The 21,494-nt window shown below is 34.8% G+C and overlaps 1 protein-coding gene across 19 annotated transcripts in view; it reads left to right on the forward strand.

The window, feature by feature from the left end:
- ADGRL3 (adhesion G protein-coupled receptor L3) overlaps positions 1–21,494 on the forward strand; it is a 757,443-nt gene that overhangs the window by 340,321 nt on the left and 395,628 nt on the right. For all 19 annotated transcript variants that reach the window (XM_053922390.2, XM_045185777.3, XM_053922389.2 and 16 more), the window contains one exon: positions 13,724–13,937. In XM_053922390.2, coding sequence (XP_053778365.1) covers positions 13,724–13,937 — 214 coding nt within the window. The remainder of the gene's footprint in view (positions 1–13,723; positions 13,938–21,494) is intronic.

The following is a 21,494-nucleotide window of genomic DNA, read 5'->3' on the forward strand; positions in this document are numbered from 1 at the left end:
GTGATTTGATATCTGTGAAAGAGGTTTAAATTATCCTCATTTGATACAGAAAAACTGTTCCTTCAAGTTTAAGGAAGTTGCTCATGAATAAATAGCTTTTGGATAGGAACCATAATATTTATATTCAGTACATTCATGTTCATCTCCTGGAGAATAAAGCTTATTTCTTGGCATATAATAAAATTCAACAGCTGTTTGTCGAATGAATGGTTGAGTAGATAGATAAATAAATTGTATTAACTTACAAATAATAAGAGGTTCACATCAAATGATTTTTCCCAAATGAACTGTTTGAGTATTTTTGAAGATTCTAATAATACCTGTTAGAGAGCTTTTTAAAATTCCTTTTGGTTGTTTTAAATTCTTTTTTTTTTTTTGGCAAAACTTGCTTTAATAGATTTACTGTTATGGTAAACAAGCCCATAAACTATAGAAAATATTATAATCATGCAATTCATCACTTTTTTAAAGTGTAAATATTATTCCACTGAGCTGACAATTCCTCTACAGAAACTGATTAGGGAACTGTCAGTGCAGAAGAAACTTTAATTCTTGGTAAATTCTATCTGTGCGGTTCCTCTTACTGGTGTCATTTTTTTTTCCTGTTTCAGTGGAAACCACCATTCATTCAGCTTCTCATGGCCTTCTGTTTTCTTCTGTGAGCCAATTTATAGCTCAGACTGCTCTTCGATTTAGAAGTGAAATTCTTAGCTTACCCAGATGTTGCGATGTGAGAAAAGAAAGAGTGTTATAAATGAATATAGTTTAAAAGAGCAATTTATGTGGTATTCTGAATGATCTAAGAGACAGCAGAGGATCCTATTTTAATACATGTGTTGAAAAATATATTTCCCAATCCTTAGAAAATTTAAACCATGTGACTGGTGATATAGCAATGTGATATTTCACAATTCTATAAATTAAATAATATACCTGCAACGTGTGATTAATACAAACTTTACTTTTGTCACAGTTGTTTGGCCCATTAATGCATTAATGTGAGTTATATTAAATTAATACTGCAGAGATTTATAATTATTACAGATGTTTTTATGCTCCATGTATTTTTAAGGTCCATTCTGTGATCTGACCTATCTTTGAGACCACCCATATAAAGAAAGCTTTTGACACTTTATGTAAGTGATCATCTTTTGCCAAGAGTTCAGATTTTTTTCTGTGCCAAATTCTTGGGCCATTTCTGAAATAAGACTTATGAATCACCTGAGCAAAATCCTTTATATTTGTAATAAAAGTTTTCTTCTAAATTGATATTAATGTAATATTGAATTATTTCTGTAAGATAGTAATTGAATGATTAATATTTTCCATAAAGTTATGAACTAGAATAGCTTTTTTCATAGAGATTTTGGACAAAGAATCTGTCCAATTAAAATTAGTAAACAAAAATTTAAAAAAATACTTCTAACTTGCATTCAACAAATATCTATAAAAAGCCTACTAGCCCTGGCTGGTGTGGCTCAAAGGAATGAATGCGGGCCTGTGAACCAAACAGTTGCTGGATTGATTCCCTGTCAGGGCACATCCCTGGGTTGCAGGCCAGCTTCCCAGTAAGGGGCACTCAAGAGGCAACCACACATTGACTTTCTCTCTCTCTCTGTTTCTCCCTCCCTTCCCCTCTCTCTAAAAATAAATAAAATCATAAAAAAAGTCTACTAAACTGCATTCACTGTTTTCTAGAATTGGACAGATATAAAACTAACCAGAGAAAGCATATTAACTGTGAATAATTGGACATTATGGACTTTATTATAGAATGATAGATGATTTTTGAAAATAACCATTGATCTCTCTTTCTTGAAAGACTATGTGAGGGAAAAATATAAAATGTTGGCCAAATAGGGGTAGAATGAGAAAAATAAAGAACACAGAAGATTATTTTTTAAACTGTTAGGTTAAAATGAAATATTTTCATTCTCACACCAAGTAGACTCTGCCATTCAACTAAATATATTTTATTACCAGGACATTTACTCATAACCAGCCGTCTTGAAAGCCTATTTCACATCAAACTGAGACAAAGAGTATGGATTCATAAGACCTAGACCATCAGCAGTGCTAAAAAAAAAAACTTAAAAATTCACATTTTTTATGAAGCAGCCCTGTGTGTGTGAGAGAGGGTGGGGGCGGGGAGAAAGAAAGAGAGAGAGATTTTGTGACACCTTGAATATACTGATAACACTAAGTACAAATATAGGAAATAATTGGGTAGTGATTCCAGTAAGGTATATGTATAGAATCATCATTCATATGTATTTATTAACATATAACTTTAGAATTTAATAATTAATTTGAGGATTTAGTTGGTGTTTTTGTTTTTGTTTCTGTTTTTGGCGGGCAGACCCTGCTTCAGGTTTATTTGCACAAAGAGCCCAGGAGGACCCCAGCCCCAGGGCCACACCAGTCCTTCTGTCCTCACATGGGCAGACAGAGGCCTCTACTGTGGAGCCTTTGCAGGGGCCTGGGCACCTTTGGGAGCCTGAGCCTAAGCTGAAGCCTGAGCCGGAGCCACAGCCACATCTGCAGCCTGGGGCTTGGTTTGGGCCTTGGCCTTGGCCTTTGGCCAGCATAGGTGGAGACCGCTGATGATGCAGGCACAAGCATGTTTCCCTGAGCTTGGAGTGAGCAGTGTAAGCACGTCCACTGAGTGTGCAGCTGTCTCACTTTGGGATCTTGGGCTTGACCTCCTTGGGCTTGACCAGGGCCTTGATAGCCTCAGCATGTGCGCTCGTGGTCTTGGTATTGTTGGCCTGCATTTTCTTCAGGCCCTTCTCGTTGTGTTTGTTGGAAAAGCTCATGTTCCTCAGGATCTTGGGGTCTACCCCCTTGAGAGATTCTTATCTTTGTGATCAGGGTTTCTTGATACCATTTATATGCCATATTCAGGACTGGTTGTACACGGTGTGGTTCTTGGACTTGGCCATGAAATCAAGCCCGCAGCCCTCCCAGTGCCTGGGACCAGAAGAGAATTGAAGATTTAGTTTTTAAATAAAGACGGCAAAGTGCCTCTGAACACACCATATAAATTCAGTGAACAAGGTAATTACAAAAAACAAACAAACAAACAAACAAAACCTTCCTCAAATATTAAAAGAATCCCATTTAGATAATAGGGAAATATAGCTAAAGCAGTCAAGATTAAAAGCAAGGATCTAGGAAATACTAGTGGGCATCCAAGTGATAAAAAATATGAAAAATAAATGATAAGCAGGATATACTGAAAGCTCAATTCAATCAGTCCAATATGGCTGACAGGAAGATGTGTCACATTAAGAAATAATTTTGGATTTATGTATTTCTAATGATCAGTTTGTTTTCTGGAGCTGGGCAAATTTCTAAGAATTAAAGAGATTGCTTCCTAAAAAACAACTTTTATTTTACTTTGTAATCCTGATATAATAACTTGGAGACCTATTAAAATCTTCAAGATATCTATGCTCATGTAGACTCTTTAGAGATAGATTGACAAATTCATATTAGAATACCTTAGTATATTATTAATTATTAATATTAGAAGATCCCCCCTATAATACTTATTAAAGGTAGCATAGATCTTTTTGTGGATGCTTTCTCAACAAAATTTATTTTTTCTATATCAGTTAAATCAAAGATCTGAAAATCATTTTTCAAATGTCAGCATTTTTTTTCTCATTTGTTTAGATATTCTTGCAAAGTGATACGGTTTGATTAAACTGGGAAAAATAATGTACTTTATCTCTTCATCTACCTTATTTTGGTATGAATCACTGGAAACCATTTGTAAATGTAATTATGCTTTGTGCTCTCCCCTTCAACAACTTACTGATTCAAGTAAATGTCTGTTTGTAATAATACATTTTCATCGTCCTCTACTAAGAGTTTTGCCAAGACTTAATAAGTGATTTTGAATAACATGGAGCACTATGAGATTTTAAACTTGTGTTTTAGTAATTTAAAAAACACTCTTGTTAAAATCATTTTGGAGACTCCCAACTTTTGGGGGTAATCTGCAAATAGATATGTTGTTCAAGCTGTCATTTGGTGAAACTGTGCTATTTTCTCTCATAGTGTCATATTTTGTTTTGTTTTTGTTTTCCATCATAGTTCATATGGTCATTCTGAGGTTCTTTAATTATTGTGTATTTAATTGTTTTTAACATTTACCCCCTGTCCCCATCTTACTGTAAAATCCATAAGGTCATGAGTCAATGTTCTATTGACCATTGAGGGCTGTGGGGGGCTAAAAAAATAATAATACTTTTCCTACCACCTTTGAAGTTCATCTAGGTGGGCTAACAACCAAATTAACAAAAGCAGATTAACAGCAGAAAATCAAAATTGTCATACATGTACATGGGGCATTCGTATAAGCATGGGAATTCTAAAGCTATTGAAGCAACATTGGGTATATATGACATTTTGGGCAGAGGGGAAGGGGGCATTAGATTTCAGAAACGAGAATGGGCATTTTACAGGGAGTTGAGGAAGAGGGGAACGGACATGGCAGGAAATGCAGAAACCATGGTCACAGTGGGTACCTAGGTAAGAGACCCCTTCCTAAAGCCATCCTATTTACCATACTTAATTCAAGTTAGACTGTGGTGATTTCTCTAATATCTCCTTCCTGAAGGAGTTTTCTGTGTCTGAGTCAGTTGGGCAAGAAAGGGGGAAAGGAGTCAAAGGTTCTTTCTGAGTCCTTTGTTTCTCAATACACGGCTTAAAATCCATAGCCCAAAGAGGCAACTTCAGGGTGGCAAACCTGGTTTTCTTCAATAACCACAACCTGGACGTATCTGGCACTTCCCTTGTGCTCAACTTACATTTGTTGAATAAATTAACTTAATCACGGATGTGAAGGATTTATATCCATCATTCAGTCATGTCAAAATAGATATTTCTCAACCACCACTTTGAACATTAGTTTTTATGTCCTAATTTATTTGTTTAATGATTGCGGGAGACATTGAGGTGGGTGTTTGGGATATTCATTTTAATCCATTTCAAGAAACTTGTGTGGCCCTGCAAATGTATTATATAAATAGTTTCTATTAAATTTTATTGTCGGTGGAAAAATGTGTTTTACTAACCTCAATAGTATATTTTGTGGTTGAACAGGACACACATAACTGAGCGCTGTATGTGCTCCATGCCACTCCATGGCTGCTTTCCTACATGTATAAATAATCCTTGGTTTACCCTTTATCACCTGTTTCCTGCAGTTTTTTTAAAAATGTGGTTTTAGAAGTCATTTTATATGGCTTTAGAAACTTAAATGAGTGAGCTGCTTTTCTGCCTTTCAGAATATTTTTTGTTTCTTTTATTGTTAGAGAGGAGATAACAATCTCTTCACGTAGGACACTCCTGGGGGCTGCCCCACAGAGCTGGTGAGAGGTGAGAGTTCACTTCTGCACTAGCCCAACTGACTTCACTTTCACTCAAAACCCCTTTGCTTGTGGCCAGAATTACCCAGCGTGCACTGTTTCCCCCTCGGGTTTCTAGTTTCCTTTTGGCTAGGTTTTTAGTCTTTCTGATTTTTTTCTGCTTTAAAGAAAAAACTGACATTCTTTTATTTAGTGCTTATTAAAAAAACAACTAGTTGCCTACTCTTTTTATTCCGAATTTTGAATATTTGGGATATATCTGGACTTTCTTAGCCTGAGAGATTTAGTTGGCTAATACACTAATATTACTCAGTAGAGATTCACTGTCTGTAAACCAGGATTTACATTTGGTATTTAGTGTTAGTTAACTTCTTCATAAAAATATATTTGTTTGAAAATATTGCTAATAAAAGTTTTCATTGGGAATAGAATAAAGAATAAGCATTTCATTTTTAAGCAACACGTTCAATTTACAAACTTATCCCTAGCAGGTACGTTCTGCTGGAATGAATGGTAACTTTCAGATGCTATAACAGATGAGAGAAAGCTTAGGTTAGAAGAAATACCAGTGTGGAGATACAGATTTGCTCGGCCTCTTTATGTTGGGCTTATTCTGCTCACAGGTGGGTTGTACAGACACAGTCCAACGCTGACTGGACATATAAAGCTGTTTTAAAGCTTGTGGGCAAAGGATTCATAAACATCATTTTATATGTTTTCAATGTTGAAGGTATTAACAAAGAGGATTATTATTATAAGGTTGCTCTCTTCTGTAGATGTATGCTGTTGAATTCTAGGCCACTGAAAGCTCTTCGTGCTTTCCAGTTAAGTGTGTGTGTGTGTGTGAGAGAGAGAGACAGAGAGAGAGAGAGAGAGAGAGAGAGAGGTGGGGGGAGAGAGAGAGGGCGGGAGAGAGAGAGAGAATAAAGGGGGGAAAGAGTGATCGTTTATTCAAAACATGTTTATCTTTCATTAAATTTTCTTTATGTTTCTTCTGTTAAAATCTGCATGACTATAGATTTTCTTGGTTTTATAGTAAGAATGACACAAACTTTAAATTTGTTATTCACAAAATTATATTTATATACTGCAAGAAAAGTATATTGACTACATTTGAGAATTAATGCTACATTTTAAAATTAGGGAGTTTCTACCTCTATGCAATGTGTTTTCACGCAAAGGCAATCTTCATATTAACTTTTTCTGTTATAATATCAATGTGTTAAACAAAGGAATACTTGAAATTCTCAAAATAGTAATAGTGTTATGTTTTGTACTATTTTTTTAAAAGCCCTTGCCAAACACAATAAATGGAATATCTAATTTAGCATTTCATATTCAGGAATTGGACTTTATTTCACTGGCATTTATATCATGATGATTAGTGCAATTCTCCTCACAACTCCTTATGCATTTCCTGAAATAAGTCCCCTTGTTTTGCTTTCTGTCTTTGTGACGCAGAAGGAGGTCTCTGCCTCTTCCCTCACCTATATGGCTTTCTGGTCCAAGCCTCCGCGCCTATGAAGTGAGGATGAAAATATCGCCGAGTTGTTACTGTTTAGAGTTTGACACAAAATACTTTTCAAACACCAACACATGGAAAGCACTCGACTAACGTTAGCAATTATCATGGTCACATCACCCTAAAGAGCTTAGCACAACATCTTCTGCAATAATTCCCAGACTCTGTTACCTTTCATTCTAATCCGTGTGACTGATCTATTGTCTGGTGCTTTTAAATATATATATATATAACTTTTATATATGTTATTATGTTATAATGGCTTCTTCCACTGTCCTATGTACTTGCACCTCAACTCTGAATCTGATTTTAAGGGTCTTTCAATCTGACTGCTGTTTAGTTCTGCCTCCCATCTGTTCCTGGTTCTTTACTGAATATATCTTTCTTTTTTTACCCCCAACTCTACTGAGATATAACAGAATTTTTGTGTACATTTAAGGTGTACCCTGGGTTGATTTAAAACACATATATTGTGAAGTGATTTCCACAGAAGGCTTAGTTAATACCCCCATCACCTCAAAATTGCCATTTGTCTATGTGTGTGTGTGTGTGTGTGGTGAGGACATTTCAGATCTCTCTTAAGAACTTTCAACTATTTATTATTAACAGAGTATTGTTGGCTGTAGTCACCATGCTGTGCGCGAGGACCCCAGACTCATTCATCTTCCCAGTGAACGTTTGTACCCTTTGACTGACATCTGCCCCGCCCTTCAGCCTCCTCCTGCAGACAGCCACATTCTGCTCTCTGTTTCTGGGAGTTCGGCTTTTTCAGATTCCACATGCAAATGAAATCATACAGTGTATTTTTCTCTGCCTGACTTATTTCACTTATCATGCCTTCAAGGTCCATCCATGTTGTCACAAAGGACAGATTTTCTTTGTTCACGTGACTGGATAATATTCTATTGTGTGTACAGGTGGGGCGAAAGTAGGTGTACGGTTGTTGGTTTGAAAAACAATACAATAATTAATACATAATAGTGCCAGCATAAACTGTTTTGTGCACTCACGACTGTAAACCTCGTTTTGCGCACCCAGTATGTACCCCAGCTTCTCTATCCGTTTACCCACGAAGAGACACTCAGGTCGTTTCCATGTCTGGATTACTGAGAATTGTGCTGTAGTGAACACGTGAGTGCAGGTACCTCTGCGAGACCCTCGCCCAGGACTCTGAGTGCATCTTTCTTTGTTCAGAATCTCTGCCTGGATTATCTTGTCTCTTCTCCTGTACTCACATAATGTTTCATGTTTTCAAGTTTGCTTCCTTCAAGAAATCTTTCTTGAGCACCCAAACAAATGTTTATCAACACATGTTCATTACTCTTTAATCTGTTCCACAGAATTCTCTGTGCTTTATGCTGTGTTAAAACTTTGCATAGATGTGTGCATTTCCTAGCCAGCTACAAGCTTCTAGAGTCCCATGGAGACACTTAGGAGGGTCAGATGCCCATCTTCACTGCCCCCCTCCAAGCCTTCACCCACTGATCTAGTCATTACCCTGTAACCTTTTAGTTTCATTTGTTACTGGTATCATCTCTTGACTTTTGGGACTTCACCACACATGTTTTTAGTCAGTGTTCTCCAGATTCTGTTTCTAGCTATCAGGGCAACTCCTAGTCCAGCCAAGTTGACATGCAATATTAACCATCACACATTAATTTTATCACTTTCTTGATTTTATGTAATAACTTTTCAGAACCCTTTGACAATTTCAGAATCCCATTCTGTATAGGACTACTCCTAGAACTGAGATAATCCCCAATGTGGAGAGGGAATTTAAACAATGTCTGTGTCTTATATTTAATATCTCCCAGCAGACACTCTGTAGGTGATTAGTATGCATTAAACTAGCATATCTTTTTATTTCTTTGGAGTTGTATAATTGTTTTTACTGGATTCTTGAAATTATAATTTGTACTCTGAAGAACATTTTAAACGACCAGTTGGGAATTTCTGACATTTAGAAAAACATTGGGATAATTGTGATATGTGAAATTTGAAACCATCTTAGAAATTGTATCCCTCATGAATATAGTTGGGATACATTGTGCAATATAATGTTATTAAATGTTGAGAAGTTATAACAAGTAGATATGTATTCTTTTATTCAAATACTTGCTACCTTTTTAAGGTAGAAAACAGTGTTACTTGAAGGCTACTGCTTTGTATAAGTGCATCTTCAAAAGGAAGAATTAGTGCTACTCTCTTGCTGAAGCTCTGTACGTCAGAAGGATAGCTGAGCAACAGTTGTTCTTTTTTTTTTAATTATTTTATTTTATTTTTTTTTAATTTTTATTGTTATTCAATTACAGTCGTATGCCTTTTCTCCCCATCCCTCCACCCCACCCCAGCTGAACCCACCTCCCTCCCCCAACAGTTGTTCTTATGATATTCAATTCTGTATAACTTTCCCCCTGGTATTTTCGGAAATTCTAAATTTCATTGTTTTTACCTCAGAACGTAATTGCCTTTGTCCATTTTTATTGTCATTGTGTTACACTTGACTAAATACTCAAATAGCATTTAAATTAAATGTATTCTTTGTTGAATTAGACCTGTTGAAATTCAGTTTATTAGAAGCTTACTGGTAGCACATGTACTTTTAAAGAAAGTAGGTGGTAGGGTGACATTCTATTGGATTTCCAATGTTATTTTTACTGCCAACTATTTTGGACTGGATTGTTGGAGCGCATTTTTTACAAACTTGGATAAATGATTTGGCATGTAAAATGGCACAGAGAAATGAGCATCTTTAAGAAAATTATGTTATAGGCTCTGCTCAAACTTAAAATTGGGGATATTTATTTTTTGGCAGCAGTTAAGTAATGAAGTATTATTAAAAGGCATTGACAATAGTGACAAAGTAGCCCACTTTTAGATATGTAAGTGTTCCTCTTCAAATTAAGAAACTCCTTTAAAATCATTAGCCTTGACTTACAAGTAGTTTAAGTGCTTCTCTCTCAGGAGGAACCAGATCTGTTTATTTTTCATTCCAAAGTTTTTGAAAGAGCCTTTTTCCCCCTTTCCTATGATCACTGGAAAAACAATGTTTTTAACACCTATTAGTCAGTTTTCTGTGCTGAAGCTGATTTTGTATGTTTTGTATATACACACATATATTTAAGTAATAAGTAAAACATTTTATATATTTAAAAATTTAAAAAGTATTTGTATTGATGGTCATATTAGAATATCTGTGTGGGTAATTCATATTTTTCTTTTATTGATTTGGTCTTTTTCAATATCTGTCCAACATATTCAAAGTCTACTCTTTAAACATTCCTTCAGGCTTGGTTCAGGGCTCTCTATAATTAGTAATGTATTGCCCAAAACTTAGTAGCTTAAGACAGTAAACATTTATTATTTCCCATGGTATAATTTCTTTAGATTAGAATCGGCGTGTCATTTAACTAGTCACTCTCACTCAGTGATCCAAAGGGAGGCTTTCTGGTGTTTGGAGGATCAGCTGCCAAGGCCCCTGACTCACCTGCCTTGCAAGTTCAGGGTGGCTTGCAGGACAGGGCTCAGCTTTGTGTCTGGATCTTGCCATGGGGTTTGAGTATTTTCAAGATATGGTCACTTGCTTTGTGCAAAGTGTGTGATCCAAGAGAGAGCCTGAAGCTGCAATGCCTTCTTAATGAACTAGTCTAGGAAATCACACACTCCCACTTCTACAATACTGTGTGCATCAGAAGAGAATCACTAAGTAAAGGCCCCATTTGTATTCCCTTTCCCCCAAGGGGAAAGGGAATACAAATGGTCCTCCAAGTCCTACCCAAGAACTGTGAACATGTTTTAAAACTGCCTAATGGGCTTCCTTAATAAAATCCATACTCCATCCTAGGTGTCTTATCTTCTGCTCTGCTTTTAAGTACTACTAACTTATAATTCTCCAATTTATAAAACCTCTCTTCTGAGTCATTGACCTATATTTAATTTATGTCCAGATTTCGTTTATGGCACTACCATCCAACCATTTGTTGGTTAGGCAAGAGACCTAGTAGTCATCCTTGTCCCCCTCTCTTTTATCCTAACATTCATCCAATGGTGTAATTTTTGTTTGTAAACAGAGATCAAATATGTTCTCTGCCATTACTCATATAAAGCAACCATCTTGTCTTTACTGTTCAAAATAGCCTTATAATATGCATTTTCTTATTGATGCCTTTAATTTTTTTCTCTAGTAAATTTAATTTTATTTAAATATACACAATTTGGGGTAAATGAAGTATAAAGGTAAAAACTGGAAAATAAATACAAATATAGCCTGTTTTCCTAATGTTTTTGTATCATAACAAATAAACATATAAGACAGGCTAGAGATTTCATTCTCTGCTAAATGCAGAGAAAGCTGCAGCCCTTATTTTTTGAGTGAATCCTTCAGGATGCAGAACAGTCCCATGGATAAACTAGATTTGAACCGGGCATTGATGGCTTGATATATGTAAATGCCTGATTCACCTGTCCTGTAACTGTTTAAGTACCTTCCCCTTAAGGCAGTGGCTGGAGGGTTAGTCTGTTTGGTCAAAATATTTCTTTAATAGATACATAGTGCCCTTCTCTATGTTATATATAATGCTACAACCATTTCTAATTATGCTAACTCTCTTTAATCACCACTGTTAATGTGCTGCGGGACAGAGAGAGAGAGAGAGACAACCAACACCATGTTGAGTGGCATACAGAGAATGGAAGTGACTACACAGCTTGAGAACTTTAAGTGACCTGCTCAGAAGTTATGCAGGGGGTCTATGGTACAATTATATCTTTTCCAAAATAAATTGGTAAAAAATAATGTCATTCTCAATTTTGAAATAGTAAGTCTGGTTTCACAAACCAAATCAATATTCTAAGTTTCCAGTGAAAATATTTATAGTAATAAAATTTCTCTTTCTTTTTTTGCTTATTTCTCTTCTACCTTCATTTCCTTTCACATTTCATGCTTAATAAAAAAGCAACAAGAAAAGTTGCATATATGTATTTAAATACATGTTGTATGTGCATATTAATGCGTTAAACAATAAGTGCAAATTTATAGCTATCACATAATATCTCTAAAATTAATTCTCTTGTATAGAAATCAACTTTGTTAGATTGTTGGCAAACAACTTAGAATTTCACTTATATGCATTTTAAAAGAAGTCTTGCTGAGCTTTTACAATTAAATATCTGACTTTCTTCCAATAATGTACTGATTATGTTCACAGTCTTAGAGTAGGAAATTGTAAAACTTCACATGAAAAGATAGATATTTGGATGTATAAAAATGAAATATATATGTTCAGCAAACATCTAAAATCAACTGCAAACTAAAAAACTATTTGCCACAAATATGAAGAACAAAGTTACATTTTTTCTACAATAAGATATTTTAAAATGTAACTATAGATGAATTTAAGCAAGCAATTCAGAAATATGAAGGGTGAATAAACATGAAAATATTTTTATTGTATAAATAAAATAGTGAAAATTAAAATAAGGATACTGTATCATTCTTTGTCTAGGACTTTGGAAAAATTTAAAAGAATTGGTAATATGTAGTTTTGAAAAGGAAAGTACTACTGGTAAAAGTGCACATTTTTATTAAATGTTTTGACATTTAATTATTGATATTTACCAAACTTCAAATATATTTATAGAAATATATCATTAAACATATTTTGAAAATTTTATTTTTCCAAAATATTATAGCCATGGCACACAATATATTAATACTTTTTTGCAGTGTTATGACAAAAAAAACCACCACTGGGATATTCCTATATGTTTATCAACATGAGACCACTTAAGCAATGTTTTATATTTATAAATAATGTAGCCATTGACCATGAGGGTTACAATATAGAAATGAAAATATATTCACCATATATTGTTTAATTAATAAAATAAATTAAGGTATGAAACAATGTGTGTAGTGTGAGACAATCTTAGCAAAATTCACTGAGTAAAATTAAAAGAGTGGCGGGAGGAAACATCTCATGTCTGTTTTCCTTTGGAAAGGTCTAATAGGAAGGTTATCATGGTGTTCACTGGTTACCTCTTGACGTGTTTGAAAAGGTTTGGGGAGGGATCTAAGGGAATTTTTTTTTCCTTACACATCTCCTTTTCTTAAATAAGGAACATTCATTATTTCTATAGTTAACTCACCAAGTGTACAGATTACCTTAACTGTTACTTAAAACTATATAATTGTGTATAATACTATTTTAAAATTGAAACAGGCCACTTTATTTATTTATACTTATAAATACAAGAACAGTGTAATTTTTTGGTAATTGTTTCAAAAAAAACCCAACAAAAACAAAAAACAAAATGCACACATAATACCCCTGAGGCTTACCTTAGAATCTTATGTAGCAATTGGTAATTTCTATATAATCTTTACTTCACATACCAACCAAAATTTCAGAAAATTTGCAGTGCTTTTTTCCATGTATAAGGAAAAAAAAAAAAACTGTTAACAAGGTTTTTTAAAGAGATAACTGTTGTTAGAATAAGTAATAGCTGTGAAGTTACTGAAGTGAGAGATATCCTCTCTCTCACTTCAATTAAACTTATGAATTGCAACAGCTTTCTTCCTTGGTATTGGTTCACCCCGAACCCTGAGCAAGAAAACAGATACACTTTTTGTTTATTAAAATTCTGTCTCTCACTTATAATTTTTTATGTTTATTAAAATTCTGTCTCTCACTCACAATTAAACTTATAAATTGCAACAGCTTTCTTCCTTGGTATTGGCTCACCCCAAACACGGGGCAAGCAGACACAGACACTTTTCATTGTAATAAAGAGGACTTACTTTCCTTCCTCCTCCTTCCCACAGCTTTCAGCCGTGCCCCAATACCGATGGCTGTGGTCCGCAGAGAGCTCTCCTGTGAGAGTTACCCCATAGAGCTACGCTGTCCAGGAACAGATGTCATCATGATTGAAAGTGCCAACTACGGGAGGACTGATGACAAAATCTGTGACTCTGACCCTGCTCAGATGGAGAATATACGATGCTATCTGCCAGATGCCTATAAGATTATGTCTCAAAGGTATGACACTTCTAATATTCTTTTTAAAATTTATTTGCATTGTATTTTTCTGTTATCATTTATCCCCCTTATACACTCTTCCACCACCACCTAGCCTCCCCCCCCCACACCCCCTGCAGTCACCACACTGCTGTCCATGTCCCATGAGTTCTTTTTCCTTTTGGTTTAATACTTCCACATTCTAACCCCACCCCAGGGCTGTCAGCCTGCTGTCTATCCATGAGCCTGTCACTATTTTGCCTGTTAGTTCAGTTTGTTTATTAGATTCAGCAGATGAGTGGAATCATATGGTGTTTTTCTTTCTCTGACTGGCTTATTTCACTTAGCGTAATGTTCTTCAGGTCCATCCTGCTGTTGCAAATGGTAAAATTTTCTTCTCTTTATATGGCCAAGTAGTATTCCATTGTGTCAATGTACCAAATTGTTTTATCCACTCATCTACTGATGGACACTTGGATTGCTTCCAAATCTTGGTGATTGTAAATAACACTGCAGTGAACATAGGGGTAGTTATATTCTTTTGAATTAGTGTTTGGGGTTTCTTTGGATCAATTCCCAGAAGTGGAATCCTTGGGTCATAAGGCAGTTACGTTTTTAACTTTTTTGAGGTAATTCTATACCTCTTTCCACTGTGGCTGCACCAGTCTGCATTCCCAAAAACAGTGCAGAAGGGTTCCCTTTTCTCCACATCTTTACCAACACTTGTTTATCAATTTATTGATGATTTCCATTCTGACCTGTTTGAGGTGATAATTCATTGTGGTTTTAATTTAAATTTATTTGATGATTACTGAGGTTGAGCATCTTTTCATACGTCTGTTGGCCATTTGTATGACCTCTTTGGAGAAGTGTCTACTCAGGTCCTCTACCCATTTTAATTGGGTTGTTTAGTTTTTCTTTTGGTATTGAGTTTTATAAGTTCTTTACAAATTTTGGATATCATCCCCTTATCAGATGTATCATTGTTGATTATGTTCTTCCATTCCATGGGTTGTCTTTTTATTTTGTTGATGGTCTCCTTTGCTGGGGGAAAAATGTTTTAGTTTGTTATAGTCCCATTTGTTTATTTTTTCTTTGGTTTATCTTACCTGAGGAGATATATTAGAAAAAATGTTGCTGTAATCAAATTACGAGATATTACTGCCTATGTTTTTTCTAGGATTTTTATGTTTTTGGTGTCTAATATTTAAATCTTTAATCCATTTTGCATTGATTCTTAAAGACCTGTACTTGGAAAATTGTAAGACACTGAAGAAAGAAATTGAAGGAGATTTAAATAAGTGGAAGCACATAGTGTGTTCATGGATAGTAGGAATTAACATCATTAAAATGTCCATACTACCCAAAGCAATCTATAGATTCAATGCAATTCCTATCAAGATACCAATGTTGTATTTCACAGAAATAGAACAAATATTTCAAAAATTTATATGGAACCACAAAAGGCCCTGGATAGCAACAGCAATCTTGAGAAAGAACAAAGTTGGAGGAATAATGCTACCTGATATCAAACTATACTGTAAGGACATAGTACTCAAAGCAGCATCACAGTGCCATAAAAACAGACACATGGATCAATGGAACAGAATAGAGAGCCCAGAAATAAAACTATACTCTTACAGTCAATTAATATTTGACAGAGGAAGCAAGTGCATACAATGGGCTAAAGAGAGTTTATTCAATAAATAGTGTTGGGAAAATTGGACAGATACATGCAGAAAAATGAAACTAAACCACTTTTTTATGCCACACACAAATTCTAGTATTCTTTTCTTTGTGCATTTAATACAAACTGCCTATATGTATCTGCATGACATATTCATGCAAAAGAACACAGTAAGTATTGTATTATTTGAAGATAATTTGAACTAGTATTTCTATATCAAATTATCCCCCATATCACTGAAATGATAGTATTAAAATTGCAAATGTCTTTGGGAAATTATTAAAATTCATTATGTTATTTATTCAGTTTCATGATCTATTGTATATTCTCTAAAACTGGGCTCATTAGATGAGAAACTAAATGTATTTGTTATGGTTACTAAAGCAGGATTTTATAATTTTCTCCAGAAGTTACAGAAAAATTATCTTAATGCTAACAATTATTTTCTATCAGTGTAGGGAGAAGACAATAAAAATTAAATTAACAGGCAATTTTTATAACCATTAATCAAAATACAGTAAAAGATTTGATTAAAGATTATTTGGCCTTGGAAACAATGAAAAAAAGTTATTCTTTTAATAATTAGTATGTAAGTTAATTCATTTAATACACTTAAGCTTTCTAAAATGTTATATTAAAACAGTATAAATTAAGGTGCCATATAATATTACTGGATGAGAAAAAGAGTCTTCAACTCTGAAGAGACTGGTCAGTAGTGATCGATAATATAGAATGTTTAAACTATATTAATTTTTGACAAATTTACTAAATATTACACTTGTATTTACTATTACTGTGACTTCTCAGAAATCAGAGAGGAAGTCATTCATTTAATACAAGCCCTCTTGCTTTCTGAGTACTTGGTCACAAAGTGATTTTTAAATTATCACTCATTTTATTTAGTGAATTTGTTTTTTCATTAGGATTTTTAATTAGCCATTTCTTCTATTGTTTAAAGATTTCTTAAAATATGGGAAGAATCATAGCATATGTGAAAATATACAAATTGAAGTATAAAAGTAAAAACAACAGTTTTCAAGGATTACCTTTCTTGTGTTTAAGAAAGGCCTGTCTTCTTTTTAATCTTTTGTATTCCTGATATACTTAAAATTCTATGTATGTTTGTATGTGATTAATAAACTGGTAGAATCAATATCTTATTTTTATAAACTGCTATTATATCAATTAATAAAAGAAATTATAACATGCCAGGATTTTGATAATAAAACATGTGAGATATACCTGAAGTATAGTGGTCTCTCTGGGCAAATCTGAGGGCTTTTGTCTGTCTATTTTTAAAATATTGGCTCATGCTAAGATGAGTGTTTATAAGAAATAAGATCTTAACATTATGGATACTATTTGACATTAGTTTGGTTTCATTTGGTTCTCCTTGTGTATCTCTGTCATTGTTATATATTTGACATATACCAGCTATGGCTACATTCTCTGCTGTTATGCCTAAAAGAAGCCTAATCATTTCATTTTGTGTAGATATTGTAATGATCGTTCAGGAGTAGTTTTCCACGAGTACTAAGGGATGGATGCACTGTTTCTGTCAGACCACCAAATTTTAGAAGCCATTTGGGGTGTAGATGAGGAGGAGATTCTGCTTTCCTGTGGTTAGGTTTTCATTTAAAATGTAGCAGAAGTATTAACTTCACTAGGTATTTGATCACAACATACCTTTCATTGAAATTGTTTTAACCTTTGATATTGATATCAATATTGTTAACGGCTCCCCAAATAAGCCCTTAATCTTATAATTATTACAAAAAATCATCTGGACCTCCTGAATTACATGGGATGCAACTATGAAGTGACAAATCTGCAGAGTAAAATTGCTTTACAGCAGCTCGGGTAAATCATTGGTGGAAGCTCTCCTGGTGGTTTCTCAGGTAAGAACTGTCACTTAGCTGAAATAACTGCGGTTAATTCTCCATGGAGTCAAGTTCCTTGCTTGTGTTTGGACTATTAAATATATTTACAATTGCCCAAAATAAATACTTTTGACTCTTAGAGAGAAGAAATTGGGTTCCAATTTTTAATCCCCTGAGAGATAGAACAACCATGTCCACATTGTAAGCTGCTGCAGGCCATTGACAGAGTGTTAAAGAATGCTAACAACCACTAATTATGATATGGACAGCTTAATGCATTTGAACTTAAATCATAATGGCAAACGTCTTTTCTGAAAGAGATTAAGAATTGTTTTCTTTCATTTACTCTATCTAGAAATGTCCTATATCAGCTTCAAAATATTTTAAGCATGACTCTGGATGGCAGGATTATTAACAAAAATTTTATTTGTGTATCCTTGCATAATCTTGTTAAAAAGGCTTTGTAACTTGTGCCATCCTCATAAATCAGACAAAAGTCACAGGCAAGGACAGACGTGAAACTCTTTTATAATATGCAGATGTTTTCATAAACATTGAACGAATGCATACATAAAAGTGCATTAATATGTCAGTTAAAGGTAAAAAAATGGGGACTGGAATCAGAAAGTATGTGGCACTTGATTTGCACATTTCCCCCCAGGAGAAGTATGCAGTGCGATACCTGCTACAGAGAAGCCAGGTTTCCCCTGCCGTTCAGACTGCACCTCCTGGTCTCAAATCCAAGTGCATCCTCCTGCCTTCCTGCCCCACACCCTACAGATTTCCTGGGCATTAGTGGTTTAACCTTATCTCACAAGAAGAAGACTTGTTAAGCTGCCAGAACACATATTTGTCCTTCTCAGAACTTCTAATCTCACTCATTATCATCTATATCCATCTTTATTGTATCTAAATACTTATAAGTCCATATTATCACATTTTAGACAGTTACCTTGTCTAAAGTAAATTGTAGGCTTCTAGAGGCCAGGCTTTCTGTTTGTCTTATCTGAAAATAACTTTTAATGTATAATGGTGCATAAATGAATGAAAAATATACTCTCCAATTTTGTCACTTAAAAATTTTCTCAACTCTGTTAACTGAGTGATTTTTATTTATTTTTATTTTATGTTTAAATAAAAGCTTTATTTTACACCTCAAAAGCTTTAAGAAATAGTTCATATAACATTGCAATGACTGTTGAAATGACTGTTGGCAACTGGTAACTGCAGAAATTTTGCACTATGAATTAAACTGAGGTTTGTCATGTCTTCTTCAGGAAATAATGGAAATATTCCCATTTTAACTCCACCAATACTTGCAAGCCAATAATAACATAGTGTATCATGACAGTTACTCTGGAGTTTGGTGAATAAATAAGTCAGACATCGTTCCTGCCTCCAAAACTATTGTTTTCTGAAGCAGATAAATAACAAACAACTATATCATTAGCCAACTATTCTATTTTTATCTCAATTACATTTAATGAAGGTTCAAAAAAACCCAGAAGAAAGAACACTCTTTCAGCTCTGTATTTGCAAATGTTTGTGGAGAGGAAGTGGTGAGCTGGTCCTTAAAGGATGACAGCATTAGTGCAACCAAAAGAGACGAGGGTGATGTAGATAGTGGATTAACAACAAGGATACAAGAGAACAGCTTCCCTTCAGTTACCTGTCACCAAACCTGTTCCCTCATGGCTACACAAGCTTTTTGGTGTTCTGCTGGGCACTGTTTAATCTCTCGAAGGCCTCTTCCTAGTATGCCACTGCTTGAAGCCAGCCCCCACCCCTCCTCCTGACCCCAAGTCCTCCCCAGAGATCTGTTGCACATGCTCTTAAAACATCTTAATAATTAGCTTATGCTTTTATCCCCTTGCCAATAAAAACTCCTTTGAAGTCCTTCTTAAAAATTGGACAAAACTTTGTATAAGTGTGGGAAGTCTGAATATCATATACCAGGGTACCTTATAGCATCTTCTGATGACTCATATTTTAAATATATGTGATATAACAGTCTTCCTTTACATAGAATTTCATATATCTTTCAAATTAAAAAGACATTTGTGAATGCATATGCAAATATGCATATGAGTACAACAGGAAAATTGTGCATATCATAAGTGTACATCTCAATGATTTTCACCAAGCTCTTCCAACTAACGCCCAAAGGCACAGAACATTAACAGCGCTGCAGACACCCCACCTTGTGCCCTGTAGCAGCCATATACCCCCTTCCCCCAAACTGCCCCATTCTGACTTTTAACACCCTAAATTAGTTTTGCCCATTTTGTAAATTAAATAAACAGATTCAAGTAGTAAATGCTTTTTTGTGTGTGCTTTGGACGTCCCTCACTCAGTGCATTCATTTTTTAACTTTATTGAAACATTTTTATATACCACATAGTTCACCTATTTCCAGTGTATAATGACATTTTTAATAAACTTATTAATGGTGCAATCATCGCCATAAGTCAGTTTTAGAGAATTCCATCACCATGGTGAGATTCTGCACACCCATTACTGTGAAACTCCATCTCCTTTCCCACCCCATGCGATGAGTAATCTGGTTTCTGTCTATATGACTCTCCTCGGTGCATTATTTATTTCTTAAGCTAAAAAATGAATATTTGAAATCAAGTTAAATTTAGTGGGGTTTTTTGGTGGGACAATATCAAGGAAATATTACCAGGTATTTCTGGAGGCATGGAGGAGAATACAGGGCAGGGCAAAAGTACGCTTACATTTGATTGTGTGCAAAGTAATACCATAGTTAGTAAATAGTAATACAAGAATAAACTCTGTGTTTCATGGGCTCACAACTGTAAACCTACTTTTGCCCCCCCCCCCCCCGTGTGTTGCTTGCATTTTGAATTCTCTTAGAACCTAAGATCATACACCTAGGCATTTTAAAAAATACCATCTTTAGAGTTTCGTATCAAATAGAGATGTTAAATATATGAAGTTGGAGTATTTTAGCAATATTACATTTTCTTGTGTCATAGTCACATCAGGGACATGCAAAAAAAAAAAAGAGGCAGTGGGAGAATCGTTTCCCACATTTCTGAAAAAAGTATATTTCAGTTTATATCAGTACCACTGCAGGGGATTTTACTGCTTACAAAAGATCGTGGTTTCTGTTGTATTCATTCCTGGTGAAGTTAAGAAGTCTTTCAATAGCAGTGGAAGAAGAAATGCCACTGGCAATTTTTGTATGTACATAGCTGAGTGAATGTTCTGCAATAACTGTATACGTATACATGAGTTTTTCAATGTGAGTGTTCTCCTTTGCTCCTATGACAGATTCATTACATTAAGTCTTGTATTTCTCTTATGAATTTTAACAGATCGAAAACAATTTCTTATATCAGGGACTTTTCCATTGAACTCATCTTTTTTGCAGTGAAAAAGAACAGATAGCATAGAAACTATAACCCATAACTCAGTGCCTTAAGGATTACTGCTGTGTGAATGTTTATTTTAAAAAGGGTTGGGGGTGGGATGAGAGAAGGAAGGACAATAACTCCCATTCCCAAAGCCTGAATGTAGAGAGTATGGAAAAACAGGGCAATTCCTGTCGGAAGGGCATTTATTTCTTCTCCTTTAATATGTTGGCTCATTGCAGTTCTGAGACGGCATTTTGATACAATCCTGCTAAAATTCATCCTAGACCTTGTTGCTATTAATTTATTTTTGAATGAAATTGTGTTATATATGTGTAATATGTTTTTAAGAATTGTATTTATTTATTTTTAGACAGAGAGGAAGGGAGGGAGAAAAAGAAGGAGAGAAACATTAATGTGTGGTTGCCTCTCACACCCCTGCCCCCACCTGGGGACCTGACCCGCAACCCAGGCATGTGTCCTGACTGAGAATCAAACCAGCAACCCTTTGGCTCACAGGCTGGTGCTCAGTCCACTCAGCCACACCAGCCAGTGTGATATGTGTAATTCTAAACTTAAAACATTAGTAAATGATTCAGGTATTTCAAACATAGTTTTGGGTAAATGCTAAAGA

This window comes from Desmodus rotundus, chromosome 4 (genome assembly GCF_022682495.2).
Source record: "Desmodus rotundus isolate HL8 chromosome 4, HLdesRot8A.1, whole genome shotgun sequence".
Taxonomy (NCBI): Eukaryota; Metazoa; Chordata; class Mammalia; order Chiroptera; family Phyllostomidae; genus Desmodus; species Desmodus rotundus.